The 24,169-nt window shown below is 36.8% G+C and overlaps 4 protein-coding genes across 17 annotated transcripts; 2 read left to right on the forward strand and 2 right to left on the reverse strand.

Moving 5' to 3' along the window:
• Nucleotides 1-122: 122 nt before the first annotated feature.
• LOC661573 (uncharacterized protein) lies at nt 123-2,207 on the forward strand. 4 transcript variants are annotated; one of them, XM_008202254.3, is made up of 4 exons: nt 123-757; nt 919-1,071; nt 1,116-1,998; nt 2,050-2,207. In XM_008202254.3, the coding sequence occupies exons 2-4, from the start codon at nt 1,052-1,054 to the stop codon at nt 2,119-2,121; spliced, it is 975 nt and encodes a 324-aa protein (XP_008200476.2). In that variant the 5' UTR covers nt 123-757; nt 919-1,051; the 3' UTR covers nt 2,122-2,207. The 4 variants fall into 4 exon arrangements, with proteins under 4 accessions (XP_008200476.2, XP_015835360.2, XP_064212883.1 ...); XM_015979874.2 differs by having other exon boundaries at nt 967-1,071; XM_064356812.1 differs by lacking the exon at nt 123-757 and adding an exon at nt 771-867.
• Nucleotides 2,119-24,124, reverse strand: LOC661487 (mitochondrial import inner membrane translocase subunit TIM14). 7 transcript variants are annotated; one of them, XM_064356805.1, is made up of 17 exons: nt 23,762-23,902; nt 23,448-23,539; nt 22,683-23,390; nt 20,444-20,767; nt 19,566-20,386; nt 17,157-18,069; nt 16,749-17,105; nt 16,346-16,699; nt 13,799-14,780; nt 12,659-13,039; nt 12,027-12,608; nt 11,698-11,979; nt 11,371-11,650; nt 10,978-11,321; nt 10,640-10,922; nt 4,348-5,059; nt 2,160-2,378 (listed from the first exon to the last, which is right to left on the reverse strand). In XM_064356805.1, exons 2-16 carry the CDS (start codon nt 23,499-23,501, stop codon nt 4,348-4,350), a joined length of 7,377 nt encoding a protein of 2,458 aa, XP_064212875.1. In that variant the 5' UTR covers nt 23,502-23,539; nt 23,762-23,902; the 3' UTR covers nt 2,160-2,378. The 7 variants fall into 7 exon arrangements, with proteins under 7 accessions (XP_008200477.1, XP_064212875.1, XP_064212876.1 ...); XM_064356806.1 differs by lacking the exon at nt 2,160-2,378 and adding an exon at nt 2,683-2,798; XM_008202249.3 differs by lacking the exon at nt 2,160-2,378 and adding an exon at nt 24,030-24,124 and having other exon boundaries at nt 3,199-5,059; nt 23,762-23,829.
• On the reverse strand, nt 5,470-6,948 carry LOC135266323 (uncharacterized). Of its 3 annotated transcripts, none has more exons than XR_010334281.1 (3): nt 6,377-6,948; nt 6,240-6,324; nt 5,470-6,185 (listed from the first exon to the last, which is right to left on the reverse strand). XR_010334281.1 is itself a non-coding variant. In XM_064356811.1 (3 exons), exons 1-3 carry the CDS (start codon nt 6,639-6,641, stop codon nt 5,529-5,531), a joined length of 1,014 nt encoding a protein of 337 aa, XP_064212881.1. In that variant the 5' UTR covers nt 6,642-6,948; the 3' UTR covers nt 5,470-5,528. The 3 variants fall into 3 exon arrangements, 2 of the variants coding, with proteins under 2 accessions (XP_064212881.1, XP_064212880.1); XM_064356811.1 differs by having other exon boundaries at nt 6,240-6,331; XM_064356810.1 differs by having other exon boundaries at nt 6,240-6,948.
• LOC135266322 (uncharacterized) lies at nt 6,948-8,410 on the forward strand. 3 transcript variants are annotated; one of them, XR_010334280.1, is made up of 3 exons: nt 6,948-7,503; nt 7,556-7,640; nt 7,695-8,410. XR_010334280.1 is itself a non-coding variant. In XM_064356809.1 (3 exons), exons 1-3 carry the CDS (start codon nt 7,239-7,241, stop codon nt 8,349-8,351), a joined length of 1,014 nt encoding a protein of 337 aa, XP_064212879.1. In that variant the 5' UTR covers nt 6,948-7,238; the 3' UTR covers nt 8,352-8,410. The 3 variants fall into 3 exon arrangements, 2 of the variants coding, with proteins under 2 accessions (XP_064212879.1, XP_064212878.1); XM_064356809.1 differs by having other exon boundaries at nt 7,549-7,640; XM_064356808.1 differs by having other exon boundaries at nt 6,948-7,640.
• Nucleotides 24,125-24,169: the final 45 nt, after the last annotated feature.

Raw genomic sequence — 24,169 nt, forward strand, 5'->3', positions numbered from 1 at the left:
GGGATCCAGAGACTAATTAATCCTTAAATATTTAAGATCGGTTTACAGAAAGCAAAATTAAGATTTAATTCAAAATTAAACTAAATCGAATTAAGTTGCCATATGGCTTTGCTTGATTAGATTTATTTAATAAATAATGACACAATTCATCCACAAAAATCGTAATTTTTACAATATTTACTAAAGATTTGGTAAAAAACTAATATGGCCTATATCTTCGGTCCTTGTAGTACGAACTGCGGTCCCTGTGATTATCAGAACGGTAGTCTCTGCGTTCATTGTACCGGTTTTCGCCCCTGTCTCGGTTAAACCTCGCTTTGCTATACCAGGGGCTCATTATTGGCGGTTTGGGGATCCCCAGGTCGTATATTTTCTTGTACTCAAAATCAGCGTCCGTGAATCTGTCTGAAAACTCCAACGCACATTCTTCCAGAAAGGCCTCTTGCTCACGACTTAAAGAGGCCGACATTTCCCAAAAATAACCCAAACAGGCTTACAACGCAAAATCAAAAGAATTTTAACTGATATCAGATTTTTGGCACAAAATAAGGCCAAAAACTTGTTTACAGTGACACATGCAATTTACAAGCTACAAATTTGATTTGACAAAACAAAAGTGACAAGACAACAGCAAAAGTGAGGTTAAGAAAAACTAAAGTTCCTAAAATCAAAAATAAGTGTGGAATGTGAGAAATGTGGGCGTTAGAGACAGAATTTTGAAATAGGAGTAAAAACAGGCGACAAAAATAATTCCCCGGTACGTAATTTTCTTATTTTTTGGGAAAGACACCTCCAATTGTTAGTTTTGGGCCAAAAAAGTGATTACATGATTCACGAAATTCAAATTTATTTCATGCCGCTCTTACAGTTAGAATTATTGATTGACCGCAATGAATTGTACATTAATGATAATTGTAGGTCATCTGGTGTCATGCTATTAATACCGAGTATCTTTTTCAATTAAAGTGGTTGCAAAAGTGAGTCATGATTGTGGGAAGTAGGTAAAACTATCTAATCTGTTAGAAAATGCCGAGATAGCAGCACGTAAACAATGGCAAAGTCGAGTTACAGGTAACTGAAACCAGGCCACCGCTTGATAATCATTTTCCTTGCAGTAAAGTGGACGAATATGGATTTGAAAGACCTGATAATTTTAATTACGAAGCCTATGATGAGTTCATGTCGAAATACATGCGAATACTAACAAGGAGGTCCCTACGTTGGAACACGATAAAGGACAGCAGTTATGGAAAATCAAATACTTTGAAGCGCTTTATACGCAAAGGCATTCCCAGTGACCGCCGAGTTGCGGTATGGATGTCCACTTCAGGCGCTAATAAATTAAGGGAAGAGAGCCCTTACACTTATCAAGAGTTAAAAAAGAAGATTAGCAACAAAGGGCTCATTGACACCATCCAAATCGATCTTCCTAGGACATTCCCCGACAACATTTATTTCACAAATCACGAACACTTACCACAGCAACTGTTCAATGTGCTGGCCACGTTTGCGCATCAAAATACCGAGGTGGGGTATTGTCAAGGCTTGAATTACATAGCCGGTCTTTTGTTACTTGCCACAAAAAGCGAGGAAGCGTCATTCTGGCTACTTAAAACCTTAGTCGAAAAAATATTGCCCAAATATTATATTCCAAGCATGTCCGGCTTGCTCACAGATTTGGACGTTCTGAACGTCCTCATACAAAAATCGGAGCCAGCAATACACCAACACATACAAAATATTGGCATGCCTTGGGCCTTAGGCACAACCAAATGGTTTATCTGCCTGTATTCGGAAGTTCTCCCAACTGAGACAGTTTTGCGAATTTGGGACTGTTTGTTTTACGAAGGCTCAAAAATTTTGCTACGGGTCGCAATTACTTTAATCAAAATACACAAACCGCTCATTTTGCAAACTTCGGAGCTGAGCGAATTAATCGCGTGCTTTCGAAATATGCGCAGCCATGAAAACGTTATCAATTGCCACCAGTTTATGACCGTAAGTTCCACAAAGTAATTTGCGTTAAAATAGAAAACACGATTATTTCAGGATGTGTTTAAGCTTCCAGGCAGCTTCTCCTCGAGCAATTTAGACAAGTTGAGGAGGAAACATCAGAAGTGAATAAATTACGCTAGTGTTTATTTTTGTATCTACATGAATCTAGTCGTTTTGTCTATTTTATACAGCCATTACATGTTTGAGTGTTACAGTTTATTTACACGTACCCTAGGGTTATCTTGAATGCTTCTCTAAGAAGTCCTTAGCTTCGTTAATTTTTGACGCCAAGTAGGGGGACCCGCCTCGGTCCGGGTGATTCACCGCCATCACCTTCTTAAACGCCTCTTTCACTTTTGCTTTGCTCGCGGTTGGACTAACTCCTGCAAGCAAACTGTTTTCACGACTTAACTTAACCCCACTTCCTAACCTAAAATCAACGCCGCCTCTCTGCGGTTCATTTTTTGGTCGAAACCCCCTTTGTAATATTTCGCGTTGGCCATCGTCTCGGCATCGAATTTCGGCAAATTTTTCATCGCTTCGTTCATTGTTTTTGTCACGTTTGGGAGCTGGCGCAGGGCATAACGCCCCGCGAAGCCCACAGCCGCCAAACCTAACCCCGCTAAAATTATCCCACCAGACTGAAAAAGCAAACGATAATAATGGTAACTCTACGGGGTAACCTACCATTTTCAAAAATTGCGCATCACAATTTTGACTATTTTTAAATCACATGCGAAGTTTCCAGAAGTGACACTCAAATTTTGACAATTTTCTAACACACACGAATGCCAACCAAAGTTCTGCCAACAGTGGCTTGTTTAACCCCAAACTTGATAACTTGGCGCCCTCTGCGACTTTAAAAAATGCGCGAAGTTTCATGACAACGCAATAAAAAATCGAATTCCCTGCCTCAAGAGGTTATGTGGGTTGAAGTTGAAGGCATAGGCAACTTATTTTACCCGTTTTATGTTTTACCCATACTATCAATTAAGACAAAGATGTTTTTTATCAATTTGTACATGATTTAAAATATTTTGTAACCGGGTTTAATGTTTATTATTCTTCCTAAAAAATTAGTTCCAAATTAATGCATTCGTACCTTAAAAGGTGTATAATTTGATTGTTGGGATGGAGTTAGAGAAAAAGTCGTATCATTGGGTAAAATGGGAGTTTTGTACATTTATTCAATTAACTACAGTCTAAAAGTTTAAATTTTATTTATAATGAATTAATATAAATTATAATATACAAACAAAGTAAGTCGGGGAAGAAGCTTAAACGAAAACGATACTGAAAAACTCTTAAAATAAACCATCAAAATGCTGGTCGCCTCCCCAACCTATAAGTGAAAATAAGCGGGAGAGGCCAATCATGTAACAAGTTTTGTTTAGGATATAGACAAATACATATCCCCCATGACTTGTAGGCATATTGAATAACAGTTAATTTCATTATTATTGAATAAAATTAAAATAAATTCACGTAACATCTAATCCTTACAAGTTGGTTCGTCTGAGTCATAACAAAACCTAACGTAATAACGATTGAATGAACACATTTCAATCAAGCTAAAGAGGGAAAACAGGGAAATAAATATACAATATTATCTACACAAATAAGCTATATGTATATTTGATAATAAATACACATAAAATACCTGTGACATGATCGGTACTTACTCGAAAACGTAACGTAACATTAGTGGATATATACATGTTAGTCTGCCTTACACTAAAATTATTTTCGTGAAAATAAATAGACACGTGAAAATTTTTGAGTAGAAGTTAAATTTGGTTATGACTTCAAGTATCAAATAAAAAGTATCACAAAATAATAATGGTTATGTCATTATTCACCATAATAAAAGCACAAAACTTCATTTTGCTAGTGATATTTACATTGAATTTAATGTTAGAGACAAACTGTTTACTATCTAGTCAAAGCACTCGAACCATATGAACATCATTACTGTACCAAACGTGAACCGAAAAAGCAGTCGAAAGGAAACCTCGCGGCCAGTAACAGTATTTAGATTTTTCGAGCAGCTCATGTATCATTTGATAATAATTAATGGGACTGCTTGCGAGAAAGGAACGTAAGCAGAAATGCATTCCGGTCAATATAAAAATTCGAAAATGCGTCAGGTCAGGTTTATATACATACATATCACATGTCCCACTTTCAAATAAATAGACAAATATACATGTGGCTCTGAAGCGGCATGGTACAAAATTCACGAAGCACTGCGAGTAATACACAACGAAATACATCCAGAAGGCAATCAAAAGTCAAGAGGAGGTGAAATTTGTACCGTGCGTAGTACTAGTGAGGTGTAGCCTTAAACGTTACCTAGTACGTGTTAGGAGTGTGTTCGCAACTTTGTGTGATATCAGGCAGCTCGGGCTTGGCTTCCTCGCTTTGCGCCGTCTCCACCACCTCCTCCTGAGATTCCTGCTCTTCGCTCACGTCCTCCTCCTCCCGCTCCAGGTCCGGCATCAGCTCCAGCGCCCTTTCCAGCGTCTTCCTCGCGCTGTTCGACCGCTCCAGGAAGTAGCCGTTCGAGCTGTCGTTGCTCTGAGCCGGCGGCGACCAAGTGCTGTAAGCGTACTGGGTGCTGGCTGGGTACTTTCGCTCCAGCTCGTCCTGGAGCCAGGCCACGGAGGCGGTCCAAGTCCGCCTCAGGTCCGCCTGATTGTTCAGCATGATGCGAGCGGCTTGGCATTTGCTGAACAGCGCCACCATGCATTTTATGCACTGATAAGCTCGTTTCTGATAATGATTCTTGGCACGTACTATTGTCTCTAGAAGACCTTCGCGTTCCTCGGGAACGCCTTTGATTGCGTTGTGGATGCGGTGGGTTTGCCACGAGTCCTCGATCACTAACACGGACAGGAGTATCTCGATGTGATGGCGAAGTTCCTGACAGTAGGCGAATGCGATCTGCCACAGCAGTTCAGAGAGAACGGTGCGCGAAAAGTGAGGGTTCTCCCACGAACAGAACTGGAGGAGTTTGATGGCTTCGTCGGTTAAATTGGTGTCCTCGATTACTTTTTTGATATAACTGGAGAGAAAACAATCACACGCATGACGTTTGGTTCGCCAATTGAATCAAATTAATTAAACAGTCGGGAAGCAAACACCGCAAAAGTTTAATGAGAACTGCATGAAATAAAAATTTCTACGTTTTTGAGAACTAGAATTGTGTAAATTTTGTGTTTATTACACATCCTCATCTTCTGGATGAAACTAGAATAGTAATTTTTCTACAGCCGTCAAAAAATCGTGACATTTATGCATGGTTACCTATGCGCGAAGTTTGACGTTTTTTCACTGTGAAAAAATATTATTTTTTCGGTGCAGGCAACTCGATTTTTCAGATCATTTTGTTCCAACTTATTTCTGTTACAATTTTAGTAACACGAAAAGACATCAACAGCAACCGAAATGAAGAGACGGATCGATAATGAGAGGTAGTTTTAAAGGTTTTATAATTATACAGAACAATATTACAAAACAATAATAATAGATATTTACTTTGACATATGAAAATTAAATGTGCATGACGAAAACGTGCCCCCGTTTATCCCCAGAGGCCTGAGTGAAGACGCTTGTAAATGAAAGTTATTTTCGCCATTAAAAGAAGCCGATGTAGAAGGTTGAGTGATTTTGTTTTCTTCTGTGGAGGAAGAAGGTTGAATTTTATTGGCAATTTCAATTTTATTATTCAAAGAGTCCTCGATGTAACTTTCTGCCACTGTGCTGCTTCTCCAGCCCCCATGACGTTTAATTGAAATTAGATCACCTCCAGCATTCGCCAAAAGAGTGGCAGAGCTTCTTCTGAAGCAGTGACCAGTATATTTTTTAGGTTCGTCTTTGTTAAGCCACTTTGCAATCAAACTTGGTATCTCTCCGATTTTGTTAATTCCAACATTTTGATTCACACATTTTCCGTTGGTATACTTTAAAAATAAACGGTCACTAGTCGCCCGTGGAGGCCGCAAAGCTCTATATTTTCTGACAATTTCTATATTTTCTAAATTTGAAACAGTAAATATTCGTTCGCAGTGGGTTTTTGTATCAGGCACCTTCACAATTAAGACAGACTGTTTATCTTCTATGTCAGTTAGCTTCATTTTAACTAATTCTTCACGTCGAAGGGCTCCCGATATACCCAAAATTAGCACAGTCTATAAATAAAACGAGTTGTTTTGATTTGTATTACACTAATATGATAAGTTTACCTTCATCAGTAAATATATCTTGTCATCTGCTTCATTAATAAACTTGCTAATGTCTTCTTTGTCTAAAATTTGCGACTTCTTGCTTCTGTAACCTACGCTTTTGCTTTTCAGGTAGGGCACTAACTTCGGAAACTTACGTGTATCGATATTCTCTTTAACGTTTAAGGTGGCTTTCAACATCGCATAAAGGGCCCAGAGTGTTGGTGGCTTTAAGGTGGTAGACTTTTCTTCCAAATACGCCAACAAAACATTTTCCGTTACTTGATCAATCTTTTTCATAGAACACCACTGCCGAAACTGAAGATACGTTTTTTCGTACTGCGGTCTTGATTTAGCAGGCAAAAGATTCGACACTGCCGCGCTTGCAATTGCATCTATTTCGTTTTCGCTGCTAAAATCCATCACACTTCTTCAACAAAAATACCTATTGTGACAAATTTTTCGCAACTATCACTTTTATTTATCATCGTAACCATGCAAGCAACTCGATTTATCAGACCATTTTGTTCCAACTAATTTCTGTTACTTTTTTCTTCATCTGGAGGCTGTAGAAAAAACGTTGTTTGTATTTCGTGGCGAAATTCATGTTTTAATGGCGCCTTCGAATGTCTTTTAGGTCTCGACCTGGCGGTCTCGACTAAAATAACATTCTCAGGCGCCATTAAAAAAACACTCATTTCGCGCACTTAATACAAAAATTACTATTTTGTATTAAGTGCGCGAAATGAGTGTTTTTTTAATGGCGCCTGAGAATGTTATTTTAGTCGAGACCGCCAGGTCGAGACCTAAAAGACATTCGAAGGCGCCATTAAAACATGAATTTCGCCACGAAATACAAACAACGTTTTTTCTACAGCCTCCAGATGAAGAAAAAAGTAACAGAAATTAGTTGGAACAAAATGGTCTGATAAATCGAGTTGCTTGCATGGTTACGATGATAAATAAAAGTGATAGTTGCGAAAAATTTGTCACAATAGGTATTTTTGTTGAAGAAGTGTGATGGATTTTAGCAGCGAAAACGAAATAGATGCAATTGCAAGCGCGGCAGTGTCGAATCTTTTGCCTGCTAAATCAAGACCGCAGTACGAAAAAACGTATCTTCAGTTTCGGCAGTGGTGTTCTATGAAAAAGATTGATCAAGTAACGGAAAATGTTTTGTTGGCGTATTTGGAAGAAAAGTCTACCACCTTAAAGCCACCAACACTCTGGGCCCTTTATGCGATGTTGAAAGCCACCTTAAACGTTAAAGAGAATATCGATACACGTAAGTTTCCGAAGTTAGTGCCCTACCTGAAAAGCAAAAGCGTAGGTTACAGAAGCAAGAAGTCGCAAATTTTAGACAAAGAAGACATTAGCAAGTTTATTAATGAAGCAGATGACAAGATATATTTACTGATGAAGGTAAACTTATCATATTAGTGTAATACAAATCAAAACAACTCGTTTTATTTATAGACTGTGCTAATTTTGGGTATATCGGGAGCCCTTCGACGTGAAGAATTAGTTAAAATGAAGCTAACTGACATAGAAGATAAACAGTCTGTCTTAATTGTGAAGGTGCCTGATACAAAAACCCACTGCGAACGAATATTTACTGTTTCAAATTTAGAAAATATAGAAATTGTCAGAAAATATAGAGCTTTGCGGCCTCCACGGGCGACTAGTGACCGTTTATTTTTAAAGTATACCAACGGAAAATGTGTGAATCAAAATGTTGGAATTAACAAAATCGGAGAGATACCAAGTTTGATTGCAAAGTGGCTTAACAAAGACGAACCTAAAAAATATACTGGTCACTGCTTCAGAAGAAGCTCTGCCACTCTTTTGGCGAATGCTGGAGGTGATCTAATTTCAATTAAACGTCATGGGGGCTGGAGAAGCAGCACAGTGGCAGAAAGTTACATCGAGGACTCTTTGAATAATAAAATTGAAATTGCCAATAAAATTCAACCTTCTTCCTCCACAGAAGAAAACAAAATCACTCAACCTTCTACATCGGCTTCTTTTAATGGCGAAAATAACTTTCATTTACAAGCGTCTTCACTCAGGCCTCTGGGGATAAACGGGGGCACGTTTTCGTCATGCACATTTAATTTTCATATGTCAAAGTAAATATCTATTATTATTGTTTTGTAATATTGTTCTGTATAATTATAAAACCTTTAAAACTACCTCTCATTATCGATCCGTCTCTTCATTTCGGTTGCTGTTGATGTCTTTTCGTGTTACTAAAATTGTAACAGAAATAAGTTGGAACAAAATGATCTGAAAAATCGAGTTGCCTGCACAGTTAAAAAATATTATTTTTTCACTGTGAAACCGTGAAAAAATAATATTTTTTCACAGTGAAAAAACGTCAAACTTCGCGCATAGGTAACCATGCATAAATGTCACGATTTTTTGACGGCTGTAGAAAAACTTATATTTTTGTAAATGATACCTAAATGAACGTAGATTCTAACATATACACAAATGAAATTCGAAAAAAAAAAACTGAGAAAATTACAGTTTTCTTGCAAGATGTGTAGTAAAATTTTCTAGATGCAAGTATTTTTTTATTTTACAAGTTAGACTCCTCCATAATCTAGATGAATGAACTTTCCCAAAATAACTATTATCTACAAATGCGTCTAGTAAAGGAAGTTAAAAAATCTGTGAATACTTTCAAAAAAACAAAAATATGGTATAAGTACTAGACCTGTTTACTCATAATAGAAATATTTGAATGATTTTTTTTTTATAAAAACTCGGCAATTCAGAGGAATAAGTGTACGACAAAAATGAAAAATAGTGAGATTACGGACGGAACAAAAAATTATGCCAAGTAACAATTATTACAACACGGAAATTTTAACAAAAATAAGAAACAATTAACGATTATCAAAAAAAAAAAACACCATTCTTGTGGAATTGAATTTAGTTAACATAAATTACGTTCAATTAATATTTTGTCGTAAGGTTTAGAAAAATAATTTATACTTCTAATTTTAAAGATCTTGACTTTGTGTAAGTATAGAATTCTTTAGCATTATTAATTACTTTCTTTGAACGAACTCTGCTCCAAATTACAGAGGACTATTTCAAACTAATCTACTTACGGAACACCGGAGTTAAAAGATGCAAAGATTTGATTTTTTCATTAAAAAATTATACTTAGTCATGATAGTAACAGATTTTTCATAAAAATAAATCGGATCAAAATTTATGCGAAAGTTGACAATTATCGTGGAATGGTTGTTAAACAACTTGGATAAACGTCGACAAAATTAGTTAAATTAAAAAAAATCATTACTAACTTTATTCGTCTAACAACAAATATCTAATAACAGTTAAAAAATTAAACGCTTTATAAAGCTAGATGAATGCAAAAAGAATGAAAATGCAATGCACTGATAAACGAAATATGTTTTCTTGTTGTGCAGCAACTTTAATTAATTACTGCTTCATCTCAATTGAAAGGAATTGTAGAAAAATTCTGAAGAAAATTACATTCACAGAGAAAAATATAAATTATTTAATAACAAATGCTGAATTCTGTTCTGAGTGATTATTAGTTATCGAAATATAGAAAAAATATACTTTTAGTAGACTCAACAAAAAGGTGACAAATAAGACTAGTATTTCCCCAGGTTTCACAGATTGTTATCTCTGATTAAAAAAGTGCACCTAACTATAAATTAGATTAAAACTCTTGTGGTTACGAAAGAGAGAATACCGTGAAAGAATTTTCACAATTTATACTCATATCTTTAAATTAAATTAAAAAATCAAAGATATGATGAGTTTCACTTAATACAGTATTTTTTATTACAACAAAAAATTCTTTAAAAATTAATAATGAACTTTACGATTTCCGAAGAGCCAACTTATAAGAGAACGGCATTCCGAAATTACGTAGTTTCAAGCGATTTTGCTCAAAAATAAATTAACTATAAGTAAAATTAAATGATTATTTCATTATTCACCATTTTTCCGTCTTTGAAATGATTGCAAGAGGATAACTGGGCCGCAAACTAAGATAAGTCGGCGACACTACACAAAAAAAATGCAAAAACTTGGGTTTCAGATATCGAAATGATTTTTGCACCAAAAACTTATTTGAATTACAAAAATACAACACGTTTCAAGAAAACTATAATTTTCTCAGTTTTCTCTTTGTCGAAACTATATCTTGTTAGAATCAATTTATTGAAAAATCATTGCAAAAAAAAGTTTCTGACTTTATCCAGGAAGAAGATGTGAAGATGTAGACACATAATTTGATCAGTTTTAATTTTTTATATATTTTTAACAAAAACGTTTCATCTATACTGAAATTAGATCAGGTCGGGTCTTACTCAAAAAAAAAACCTTGAATTCAGTTGCCTCACGACTGTAAAATAAATCGTAAAACAACTCACCTAGAACGATTATAGAGAATATCGGCGGCTTGAGGAGATATCGGCATAATATAATCGGGACACATAGGATCCGCATACGGATTAGGTAAAATGGGGCCACCCGTACTCGACTGGCATTTGGAACTAACATCACAGCAACGTATCAAACATGAAACTAATTGATTTAACTTTCCTAATTCTGTATACTGGTATTTAATCGCCGGTCCTGGACCCTCGTCCAACGCGACCAACATAAACGTAGCTGGCACGTTCATTTTCAAAAGTTGAGCCTTCTCCTGCACGCCTACAAACCCAATCAAACTCAAACCTCCAACTCCGCAAAACAACCCAAACTTTACCTTGATTGGCATACATGTGAAAAACGGAACAATAATGCGGCAAATGACGCCCGTGTTCGCTCACTTCCCTTTGTAGTAGCCCCAAAAGCGCCCACAACACATGATCACTCAACGACGCGTTCGGATCGGGATTATTCATCCCAGGGGGACAAGGACACGGCCCGTCATTGATCGAAAAGTGCGCCAATAAAACGATGATTTTAATAAAAGCGGACCTAACTTCGTTACTCGGACAGCTGAGCAGGTAGTCGCAGAATCTGTGCATGTGACTGAACAACATGTTATGGGCAAACCACGAGCGGATTGCCGGGGAAAAGCGCAAGTGCATGCACAGCACATCGCACCTACAATGAATGGTCAAGATTTTGGACACAAGGGGCGTAAGAAAGTTACCAGTCCATTGCAGGCCCGCGCAAGTTCTTCTTCGTATGCCACCCTGTATGAAACAGAAAGTTGCTGAGCAGTTGGACGCTGAGTAGAGTTTGTTGCTCAATCAAATCATTTGATTGGCCAGGACGAGGGTTTGGCTGCGCGCAACTACTCGCTAGTTTTTTAATAAACGAAAAATATTCTATCGAGAATTGACTCCGATGGTGGAGGAATTTGATGTTTTGCTTGCGGATGCTGTTCTCTATTGCCAGCGGCATTTTCAGATGAGTTTCTTTTCTGCCTGCTGAAAAGACTGTTAAATTTTATTCCTTCATTAAGTTAATTATTTACAAATTTTCATTTCGTTCATCGCTTTCGTTAAGTCGTTTTCTTCGACGTCGTGTCTGGTGTAGAAGAGCATGTAGGCGTTCCACCACCGTTTCTGTCTTCTATACGTCGTTCGTTTCAACATCGGGTCAAAAACCTCCCCCATGTAATCGCCCCCAAAACACTGGACTTTCATTTCGTCGTCTTCGCCCATTCGACACTCTGACACGTCACCGTCGTCGAATTTATACCACCTGACGTCACCGGAAGCGTCCCGGTGTCTAATATACGAATAATAGTGACCACCTTGAGGAAAAAATTGTAGTTTTTTGCCATTGATTGAGACTAAATACCTGAGGCTTGACCTGAATGTACAACTATCCCAGACAGGCGATATTTAGTACAAGTATCACTTGCATTGGGATCTAAATCACAGTCTATAATCTCCCCTTCGATTTTCGCCAATCCTGAAACTGTATACGGCTCCATATCCAAATCTCTAGGGAACTCAAAATAGTCGTTAAACTTGATGGCACAAACTCGTTCAAAATCATATTCAAATCGCTTCAACTGTATTCCTAAAATAGGCGGCAGCTTCTTGACACACAGTCGCTTCACTGTTACTACTTTTTTGGCGCACTTCTCGCAATAATAAGCGTCAGCGCCCTCCAACAATTCCCCTTTGACATACTGCTCCATTGAATCTTGCAAACTGCTATGATTCCTTATATCTACACTAATAACACTGAACGGCTCCTCTTTCGAATACCGATGAGGACAGCCTTTGCAAATTTTTTGATCAGAATACGAACCGCCCAAAATCTTGGACATGATCTGTTCGTGTCCGAGGGTTTTCAACGCCTCGTCTAAACTTTCTATAAGCGACATGAAAAATTCTACAGCGTCCTGTTGTTCCCGCAGATTAACTGGCTCACCTAAAGCGACAACAGTCAGTAACAGAATTTAAAACAAGCACGCGAGGCACCTTGAAGTTTAAAATGTCTCCAAAGTCCCCTAGGCACATAGTATTGAAGGCGTGAACAGGCCAAGTGACCGAATATTGCTTGTACCTGCTTCAGAATACCGACGTTGTAATCTTTTCGGTTATCGTCGAAACAGTTGCGATCGTCGGTGCAATCAGCGTCTAATTCCAGACGTTCTTCGCCGGTGAAATCCTCGTTCGGGTCGGTGGCCGCGCCTTCGGCCGCCAAAATGCCTTCGCGGATGCTCTCCACCATGTACAACTGTTGCAACACCGAATTCATGTAACAGGTGGCGCCGGCGTTCTTCAAACCGACGAAACCTTGAAATGGACGAGGACCAATGGTGGGCAGATAATCCCATTCCACTATCGCTGTCTCAGGATCTAATAAACCAAATTCTTTTACCCTCAAAACGATGAAAAACTTTAAGTTACTTCAAGCAATTTACATCGATTTTGAACAAAGGCTCACGCATGAAAAATGAAAAGTTTTTACCAATTATTCATTACCTATAACTGAAACCACCACAAGTTTGTTAATTTTAATATCAAAAAATGTTAAACGAACATTTTTATGTAAAACCTTATGCTATACAATTTTTATTTAGAACTATTTTTTCCTAGCTTTGAATAAACACATTACTTTTGTAACTTCTTTTCGGAGGTTGAAAAACCAATTTCTTCGATTCAATGTCTTTTACAATACGTCCTTTATTTAAAAAATTCAAGCATATGCCCAAAATTTTGAATTGAGAACTTATCTGACTGGACTATACTTTCTGTTTCAAAAGCAACTACCGATGAGTTATTAATCTTTTGTAATATATATGTATTGTACATACTTGGCTGATAATAAAAATTGAAAAATTGAAATTGTTGTTATTATTACTCCCCGTAACATGAACATACATCGATACAAAAACATAAAAACATAAAAATAAAATGGTAATTATACAGTTATACTTTCACTTAATTCAATTTTGAGTCAAAATCTTACATGTTTCATCAAAACATTTCACAAAAAAAATCTGAATTACGAACCGAACCGATTCCAAGCGATTTATTGGTAAAAAAATTATTGCTAAGTGATACTGACTTAAAAAATAAAAAATGAGATAAGCAAGTGTGGGTGAAGCCACTTACCCGAATAGAACATTTCCGTCAGCATGCTGACCAACTGCTTAAAATTCTGAACACAGTTCAAACATAGCGAAATCAAAAGATTAAAAGCTGCTGCTTGTGTCTGCGGCGTATCGCAGACCGGTATCGCGGGGTCTTCGCCCAACAGTCCCGTTTTGCTCAACTGCAACATCAACTTGCTGGCCGGAAAGAGAAAATCTTCGAGCAATTCCTTGATAAAACTTCCGGTATCCGCACTTCCCAATTCGCATTTTTGCTCCGGCGTGAGAAAATGAAGTAGTTCCTTCGTCAACGTCAAATGTCCTTCAATAAGAACCTCGTTTTTATCTCTCGCTTTGCGCAACCAAGCGACTTCTTTGGCTAATAAAGCGTCAGCGTTTTGTAACGGACAACCCGTCAAATAAGCAACGTTCACTAACTGACTCAACAATTGAAAAAGTTCGTGCGACGTATTTGCATTTTCCAACACTAACGTGTCCAACAAGGAGAACAACAAAGGCGTGATTAACTGGAGAGCTAATCTGCTCGCAGCACCACACGTACAAATGATGATCAGTTGTTCGGCGGCGGCGATGCGAACGGCGCAGCTCGGATTTAATAGAACTAAATCCGTGATAAAGTAAGGCCACCTTTTGTCGTGATAAAGATGCTGCAAACTACTAGGGTTCAGGACTAGAGCGATGCTGAGCAGTTCTAATGCTTCTTTCACCAAGAGAATCTCGTTGGTGTGCAATTCTAACGGTACGTTGCGTTTCTTTGGATCGGCGAGGGAGTGAAGCACCTCAGGCGAGGCGTTCAAAGCGTTCAAATTGTCGCTACTTGCTGCCCACACCAAACGCAACAGTGCCAATGTTGTGTTCAAATCGGGCAGTTCCCAGTTTAGCGCCTGACTGAACAAGGCCTGCGCCTGGCCCGTGCTACCCGTCTCTGCGACCATCAACTGGGAGAGCCCCTGAGATAACTTCATCGACACCTGCCGTAAAATCTGAAAAATAAATAATTTAATTTAAATTTAAAAATTATCAGTCTTCCAGTGGGATTTTGAGTTAATAACTCAATATTTAACCTTTAAATTCATACGATCAAATAAATAAATCTTAGTACGACTGAGAAAACATTTATATGGGTTTGAACGATAAAATTTTCACGCTTTGGCCAGGTAATTTTTACCTGAGAACAACGAAACGCAAGGAGGTACCCTCATGGAAATTCATTGAATAATTATTATTTGATGCTTTCCTTATTATAATGTTGTAAAGTATTCGTTAAATGAAGATTTCGACGGAAATAATGAAGAAAAGCGTCTTTTTGTTGGATTTTTGGAAATGTCATAATTGTCAAATTGAAAAAGCCCGCGCGCATGCGCTGTGATTATCAAACTTAAAGACCGACTCATCCTTTTATGAATTAACGTAAGGCACGTAGTATTCGTAGTAAAATTGATAAGCATTTTGATTGGGCCGTTTAAGGTCGGCCATTAAAATTACGGAGAAAACCAATCACTTTAGAGTTTTTGTAATTCATTGAAAAAGAATATTTATAGATGATTGGTCCATTTGAAGTCGGCCATTAAAATTATGGAGAAAGCCAATCAACTTTAGATTCTTTGATTCATTGAAAAAATTATACTTGTCTATATGATTGGTCCATTTATGGTCGGCCATCAAAAATTACGGAGAAAACCAATCACTTTACACTTTTTTGATTCATTGTAAAATTATATTCTTATTCTTGATTCATTGAAGTAGTATTCGTAGTAAAATTGATAAGCATTTTGATTGGGCCGTTTAAGGTCGGCCATTAAAATTACGGAGAAAACCAATCACTTTAGACTTTTTTTGATTCATTGAAAAATTACATTATTAGATGATTGGTCCGTTTGAGGTCGGCCATTAAAATTACGGAGAAAGCCAATCAACTTTAGATTCTTTGATTCATTGAAAAAATTATACTTTTGTATATGATTGGTCCATTTATGGTCGTCCATTGTAATAAAGTGGGAAACCAACCACTTTGAATTTTTGGACTGATTCACAAATGGTTAGTTTAAGTCAAAATTTTAGTGGAACAATTGGCTGCAGGCTCATCTCAGTTACTACAAATTTTGTTTGTTTGGTGTTTTTGTAAAAATTTCGTTAAAAAAATTGTTGAAGTTTTGCCAAAAAGACTTATGCATTTTAGATGCACTTCTACCCTTTGAAGGCGTTACGAGAGGAGTTCAAAGTATTCTCGGTGTCAGAAATACTGAAAAATATTTGATGAATTTGATGAAAAGTCAAAACGCAGATTTACAAGTATTATAGACATTATTTTTACACGTATAGGTATTTAAACCTTTAATTTGCTGCAAAAATTTATTTTTTTCTTAATACATTTACTTTTGCTACTAACTACAAACAGTTTCTTGAAAAATCTAAAATTGGAGAAATTGTACCTAAAGACTCCAATCCGCCTCTGGGCTCTACATAAAATTTTGATCTCGTTTCTTGGTCAAAATCAAAATTAAAAACTACATTTTGAGTTTAAAACCAAACATTGCCGTATAAATACCTGATCAGAATGTCCAGGAATCGTTCGTAGCGCCGATCGTAGATGCATTCCGGGCGTTGTGATGTTTTCACTGCTCGGTTCTGTTTCCGGCGGTGTGTGATCCTCGCTCAATCTCACAAGTACATGCGCAACAGAAGTTAAAATAAGTTTGCAAATTTTTAAAACTACTAAATATGCTGATCTACGAGTAACATTGTCGGCACTTGACATAAAGTTGTTTTTCGTTAACATTTCTAGGAATAGGTGGGCTTCACCCGACGTCATAAAGCTGTACTGAAATTCGTACGTTTTTTCCGATAACGGTTCTATCGCTGGCATTAGCATCGCATACAGCACTTCCAAGTTATACAAGACCTGTCACAAAAACAATCAAAATTGATACTTCGAACAGAATAAAACATACTTCAGCTGGAGTCGCACTGAAAAACATATTATCCATCGTGATATTTTGTTCCCCGGGAGTGGTAAAAAGAATTCGCAATTTTTCCGTTGTTTCAGTATCACAGGGCATTAATTGGAGAAGTCCGTAGCCTCCGTCTCGCAGCGGGGGGTACTCCAAAACGCTGCCGAGATGAGACAATTGACAGAAAAACTGAGCGTAGACGTGTTGAGTCGACATGAGAACACCTGGTAACAAATTTTCCGCTTCAATGTTAGGTCCGTCGTAGGGATGTTGCGGGGACGAAGTTGAACTATCGGAACTGCTGTCTTGCGACGATGCCATATTGGAATTGACTTGCATCACCTTTGCCGAAATAAGCTACAATTTAGCCGCAATTACCCCACTTTCCCATACTATTAGTTAAATTACCATTTTATCCCGGATCGGCATCTGCGACAACAACTTGCGATCGTCGGCCGGATCCAGGGGTTCCCCGTTAATAAAAAGCTCCAATTTGCAGTGAACCCCCGGCTTAATCCGGCGCAAAATGTGCCGACGCAGCGACGCCAACGTATCGTTCGAGTGCGTGAACATTTCCAAGTCTTCCACTTGCCGACTAGGACTCGAAAAGCGCACAATCACCGCCAAATGTTTCCCTCTGCAGGCGCGATACAACGGCAGGATTTTCCTCTCCCCCAAAAAAGCAATATCACATTCACTTATATACTCATGCAGGACACGCATCACTCTACACATCTTCACAGCCTCGGCTCTGATCCTATTCTGCATTTGATTCTTATTAAAATCTTTGTCGTTTTCCGACTTTTGCAATACTGTGACCGTATCGTAATGAGCACGCAGTCTGTCGTGACACTCCGTTATAAAATTCTCGTGGAATTCCATCTGCGACTGCTGCAATCTCGGCCCTAGATTCGTACTGACCTCGCGTAATAATTCAATCGCTCTTTCGGCAATATCATCAGGACATAAAGTTACCACTTTCCACAAGTAGTCTAAACCGATCAGATCGGGATCTTCGGTAAGTAGGGAGCGCCGTTTCAGTTTAAGTTTTTCAGCCTTTGTGTTGACTGCTTTGAAAAAACGTTCGAAACATTTGATACCGCTTTCGGTGAGCAAAAGTGGATCGAGCGTAAGAATATTGTTTTCGAAAAAGTCTTTGTTTATTCCGGGATCTAAGTCGGGTTCTTCACCCATTAGCTTAGAAAACCACTTGAAACAGGCTTCACGGTCCGATTGAAACACTGCGTTTTCAGCCAGACACTGCCAGATCTGCTTAGCCTGCTCTTTGCACAGCCACAGTTGTCCGTCTTTTAGGAGAAATCTGAAAGGGTTTCAATGTTTCACTAAATCAACCCGCAACAATAACTACATTAACAATATTAATATCGACTCCAAAGTTAAGCAAAGTTTTTAATTCTCTCTTAATTTAGCGTTAACCAAGAATTTAAATGAAATCAGCCCCTTAATTTAATCACGAAAAACGTCATGTAAATAAATGCATTAAATTTTTCGATCAAGAACAGTTTAGAAGTTTTATTACAGAGTATGTATTCACTTTGTTTAGCAAAAAATTTTCATTTTTTTTAACTTTACTTGTGCAAAACGTCCTAAAATACAAAGCATCTCCTGATTTAATTGTAATGATTTTTCATGTTCATTGGACAACATTTCTAGAATTTACCGAAAATTACTCGTTTCGCTTACGCAAGTATTTTTGTTTTGTTTTTATAAAATTTTCATAATCAAATCATAGGTTAAAACTCTTTTGCATTCATAGAAAATAAAAATGTTAGATAAGATAAGTTAGTAATTTTCCACCTTATTTTGAAAAAAATATTCGTATTCCATACAATTTTCGATGGAAAACACTCTAAACTTCCAAAAACAAGTTTAGATAATACATTTCTAGATCAAATTTTGCAATTTTCGTCGAAAAATACCCTTAGATTCAATGAAAATTCAGTGAAACAGTAGTTAAATTGTATTTGAAATATAATTAAATTGTTTGGTGAAGGTACGAATTTAGAGAAAAAAATCATTAAGATTTTTAGATTAAGATTAAGATTAAGATTGTCGGTTTATCATTTTCTTAAAATCGCCAGTATTCTGAAATACGTTGTAAAACATTAATTAATAAATACTTAAAAAAGAGCTCACAGCACTTTATTTCGAAACCAGAAAAAAAAGAAACATTCAAACAACTGCCCATTTAAAAAATCCAAATCCCTTAAAAATCTATTTCAGCATTTGTTAATATGGAAATGATTTTCACAATTACTTGCTTAACAAAGAGCCAAATCACCTGCAAATAACTTCAATCACTTTATTTTGGAACGTTTTCATTGAAATGCGGTAAATTTCGTCTGATTGTTCGTTTAAAAAAAATATGTGTTATGTTGAAATAGGTTTGCAGCGATACCTCGCTTAAAAACAAACCACATCGCCTTCATTCCAGAAATTGCTTCATTGTAATACGTTAAGTCACATAGGAATTATTCAAATCATTTTATTTTATTTAACTTATTTTTCGCTGAAGAGAAGCCAATTCACATGTATATTTCTCAAAGTGCCTTATTTTAGCACTAAGATAAATTACTTGCTTCTAGTAATCAACAATAAAGCTAAAAAAAATTGGGCAAATTTTTCTCTAGCTCTAGTATTGACTATAGAAAAGTGTGAATATCTAATGCACAAATTATTATTTTTACGAGTGTATTCTTATGAAAGAAAATAATTGAATTGAAGCCGCAAGTGAATTAAAACTTAGATTATCCAAATCTCCCAAAATATTTGTACAAACCCGTGCAAAATAAATACCTGAGAAAATTCAGTCTCTCTTGAACTTGCAAAGCATGGCAGTAGCGTCCATCGGGAACATAAGTTTCGCTAGTCAATTCTGGCTGTTCCTTATAAAGATTACGTAGATGTTCCATGTAACTCGTAAGACTATTCGTAACTAAAATAACGAGCGAGTGTTGACTTTGCAATCTCTCGATAACCTCCTGTCGGTAATACATATGATGCGTCCTCTGCCCATGCCCCCCGTTCGTATTCTGCTCATACAACAGGCATATCTCGCGTATCTGTTTCAATGCGGGCAACACCCATATTTCCCCATTCTTCAATTCCTCAACGCACTTATCCAACCACACAGTTTTCTGTGCATCTCTCTCCTGCGAACAACTATAATCGAGGATTTTCACGTGTGCGGACAACGCCTGATCCATGATCTCCGTCGTTACGTCTTCAGCGTGCGCCAAATTCCAAAAAAGCGTCAATACTTTATGTGCCATCACGCCGTCTTTGTCGTCTTCAGCCAATCGCCGAATCAGCTCCAACAATCTTTCTCTTTGACGCTTCGATGCCGACGTCCAACTGTTTTGAAAACACTCGAACAAATGGTCCAACTGGTCGGCGCTGAAGTCCCATGCGAGCTTCGCGAGTAAATCGTGGACGTTTTTCACGATAGCTTCGTGTTTTCCGGCTTGAGCTGCCCACACAGCGTCCAAGTCTTTGAGACTCAACGCTCGTTCTTTTATTACGAAACGTAGAATTTTCTCCAGCTTTTCCACGTACTGGGGTTGGTGGAGCGAGTCGCGTAGAACGATTTCCAAGACGCGATTTTCATTAATCCATTTCTGGAATTATCCACAATGAAGCGAGGAAAAAACATTAAGAAAAGTGACAAAACATACGGCCATTCTTTCGGGTGTTAGATATTCCTCTTCCTCAATTCCGTGATGTCTATTTGGATAGTAACTAACGCTAGAAATGACTTTATTTATTTCGTTTAATGCGTTCATTTTTCCATTAAAACTGGAAATTTGCAACTGTCTTAAAATCATAGTGAGACGGAAACCTTCAAGAGTTCGGATTAGTTCTTCTTGATTGGGAACGCGCGAGGCTAGGTTTTTTGATGATTTTATTATAGCTGAGACAATGTCGCTTTTACTTTCGTTTTTTGCTTCTCTCTTTAATTCATCGTCGGTCAGTTTTTCTAATATGCCAGGAACCATTTCCTGCAATTAATTGTTTCTTCAATTTCTATATCGCGCATTTTTTGTGTTAAACTCAGTCTTTAGCTAATTGATTTGCATAAACAGCGCCATTTGAAAAAGTGGACGTAACTGGTAATGTGTTCAAAAATTCATTTTATTGAAAAAAAAATACTGTAAAATAAAAAATAAAAAAATATTCAACAGTTGTAGTACATCAGCTGTCAACAGTTATCGCCTATAAGGTAATGTATGTAAATTTTAGAACCGAATGAATTACTTCAATTTAAATGATTATTTTCTCCCACTTTAAATGCACAAAACAAAAATTGCTTCCCAAATTATTATATAATGCAAAAAAAATCAATTAGATTTAATAGGCAATACGTGAAGCCAACACCAAGCGTAAATAAAAATTATGAGAAATTCATTTATGCATCCTCATTTTTCGCAAATGACTGTTTTACTGGTGAAAAATAATTAATTGAAATACAGAAAAGCATTTTTAAAATACGAAATGAAAATTAAAATTAACGTAAGAAACAAAAATTTTTACTTTATTTTTAACTTTATTGAAGGTTGTAATAAATACATGGAGTTTTATCTTAGCACAATTATTGTACGCCCAAAAAACTATTAAAATTCTGTTTAATGTATATTGTGTAAGTACTAGTGTTGCACAAATTGTACAAAAATTTAAAATGCATTTTTTCAATATAATAAATTTCGAACATAACAATTGTGCGCTTAGTCATCGAAATATAACCCTAACTAAAAACTTCTTCTATCTCACTTTATTTCACGTAAAAATCTTTAATTCCTACAACGAGATAATTATTATATGGCTATAAAAAACGCTAATATTATCTCATTATTTAAGAGATTGTTAAGAGAAAGATAAGATCGTCAAATAAAAATATGTGTATCAAGGAATTTACGAAAAAGTGACCAACTGAACACAATCCTCGAACAAAATTATTAATCTTTTGTGACCTACTTCAAATTGTTTTATTTACAAATTGAAAAAATGTTTGTGTTCCTTCCACAGACTTTGATGTTTTCTCAAATGAAATGAACGATACTTCAGATCAATCGAAGAGTTTTGAAATTTAATACTATTCAACTAAAATGCCACGTTTGCTAACAGAACCAAAACTTAATGTTAAAAGCTAGAAAATCGCCATCGAAACCAGTTTCTGGATAATTTTTACTAATTCACAAAAAATTAACAAAGAGAACAATAAGTTTAAACATTATCTAAAGTCGCTTTAAACCACCAAGGTATACCTGCGTATTCCTCGTAAAATTGCATCTTAATATTAAATTAAATATTAATATATTAAATACAAAATATTTGAACCTTCAGAGAAAATTGGAAGTCCGTTAATTTGTTACGAAATAGTTACGTAAAATAAAGCCATAAACTTGAAGAAACAAATTTTATAACAATACGAAATATTCGTTATTTCAGTACACACTGATACCATTATCTGTAATTTAAGTGGTCTCTCAAGACCACTTGAGTGGTCACGATATAAATAAAATTTACAAGCAAAGCAACAATTTTATATAAAAATAAATTATGAATTTTTTGTCGCTTCTTGTATGTTTAGATACTGAGAGCACACATACGACATGACCAGTATTTTTAACAATTATAAGTGCAGCTTTCTTATGTTCCCTGTTGTTTTATAACCTCACCAATTAAATTTGCCACATAAACGTTCTCAAAAACAAAAAACCATTAATTTTGCTGTTAGATTGTCCACAAGAGCGCTGGTTGTTCAAATCTAATTCTACGGTTTTTCTAGCAATAGAATGGATTCTAAGTAAAAATCAAAAGAAAGAGATTGTTTTTACGTAAGGTCCAAACTATTGCTGAAAAAACAACGGCAATCTGAAAATCCCGACTCTGTGGCAAGTGTTGAAAAATACTTACCAATATGGGTAGAATATACTTGTTGATCGTATGCGGAGTTAAAAATTCGTAACAAAGTCCAAACGGTCGCAGAAGTGCAAATACAACAGAGACACTTAAATTTTTACCACTTTGAAACCTATCTAACAGCAACTGGAATCCCCCGAGTTCCCCAAATCGATTTATGAGATCAACCAACCACCCTCTGGGGTTTCTAAGATCATTAGACGGTCTAGCAAACAATTCCTCTTCACTCAAAGTCGACCCAGGACCAGCCGTTTCACTCTGTCTTGACGAATTGAAGGTGTGAAACTTATTATTTGGGTTCAAGACCATCGCCAACAAATCCAGCAGCGGAAACCAATCGTGAGACAGTTTGGCAACACATAATTCAATCAATTTCAAGCAGTTATTGTGGATGCAGGCATGGATATTCGCCTTCCAGCTCGAGACGGCGTCGTCAGTGAGGATTTTGGTGAAGGAGGTGGTAAGGCCCTCACGAAAGAACCGCTGACACGCCTCTGATCTCGTATCCAAATTTTTTCGCGCTAAATCGATTGAAACTTTGAGTAAACATTCTAGTTCTTGGTCGGGCAACACTGGCACCACCCATCTTATATTTGATATTTTCTCGTCTAAAGACGCTAGTTTATCGTGGGGGAAATCGGGTTCGGCATTTTCGTTTGGTAGTTCGTCAGTGGTTGCCTCTGACGGCCCAGGAGCTGGACCCTATGTGCGAAAGTTATGTCATTATGGGCACGGTTTGGGCCGTTTTAAGGGACTTACTTGCACATCCAAGTTTTCTCCTGTAACTCCCTGACCTCTCGTTGCAATAGTCATTATTTTATCAGAATTCTATAAGGACATTGTCGAGAAAACTAAAACAAATTGACACTGATATCCAACATGATCCACTGTTTTATGAGCAAAGTTGTGTGTGGTGGAAATCGTGTAAATTACGGTTTCAAATGCTGATTAATAGCTCTGCATAGTGACAAACGTCAATTTTCCAAAGAAAAATAAATGGGAGTGACAGTAATGAAGTGACAAACTAATAATTTGGACATTTAAATCAACAACGAAAAAACAATGCTACTCACCTGTGTAACAGTGACCGAAAGATCACGGGAAACTTATCGTGAGTGAGCTGCAAAGGCTGACGAAAAACCTTTGAGCAAGAAAATATTATTTATAACTTAAATTTTTGACAACTACGGGGAAAATCCACCGGCATACACAAAATGGCGCCCCAAAAGTAAGGATTAAAATTATTCTAAAAATATACCTCACTTTTGAAATAAATTAGTAAAATGATCGTAAACTAGTGCACACCAAACTATAATGCACTAATAAAATGCGATAACGTACACGAGAGAAAATCTTGATTGTTGACGTACAGAACTATTTTTTGCAGGCACGTCGTGATTTTGCAAATACTGCTGCCAACAATACCGCCCAAAGTCACTAGAAACACCAAATATCAATCCATTTTTACTCACCATTGCCAC

Source organism: Tribolium castaneum, chromosome 5 (genome assembly GCF_031307605.1).
Source record: "Tribolium castaneum strain GA2 chromosome 5, icTriCast1.1, whole genome shotgun sequence".
Classification (NCBI taxonomy): domain Eukaryota; kingdom Metazoa; phylum Arthropoda; class Insecta; order Coleoptera; family Tenebrionidae; genus Tribolium; species Tribolium castaneum.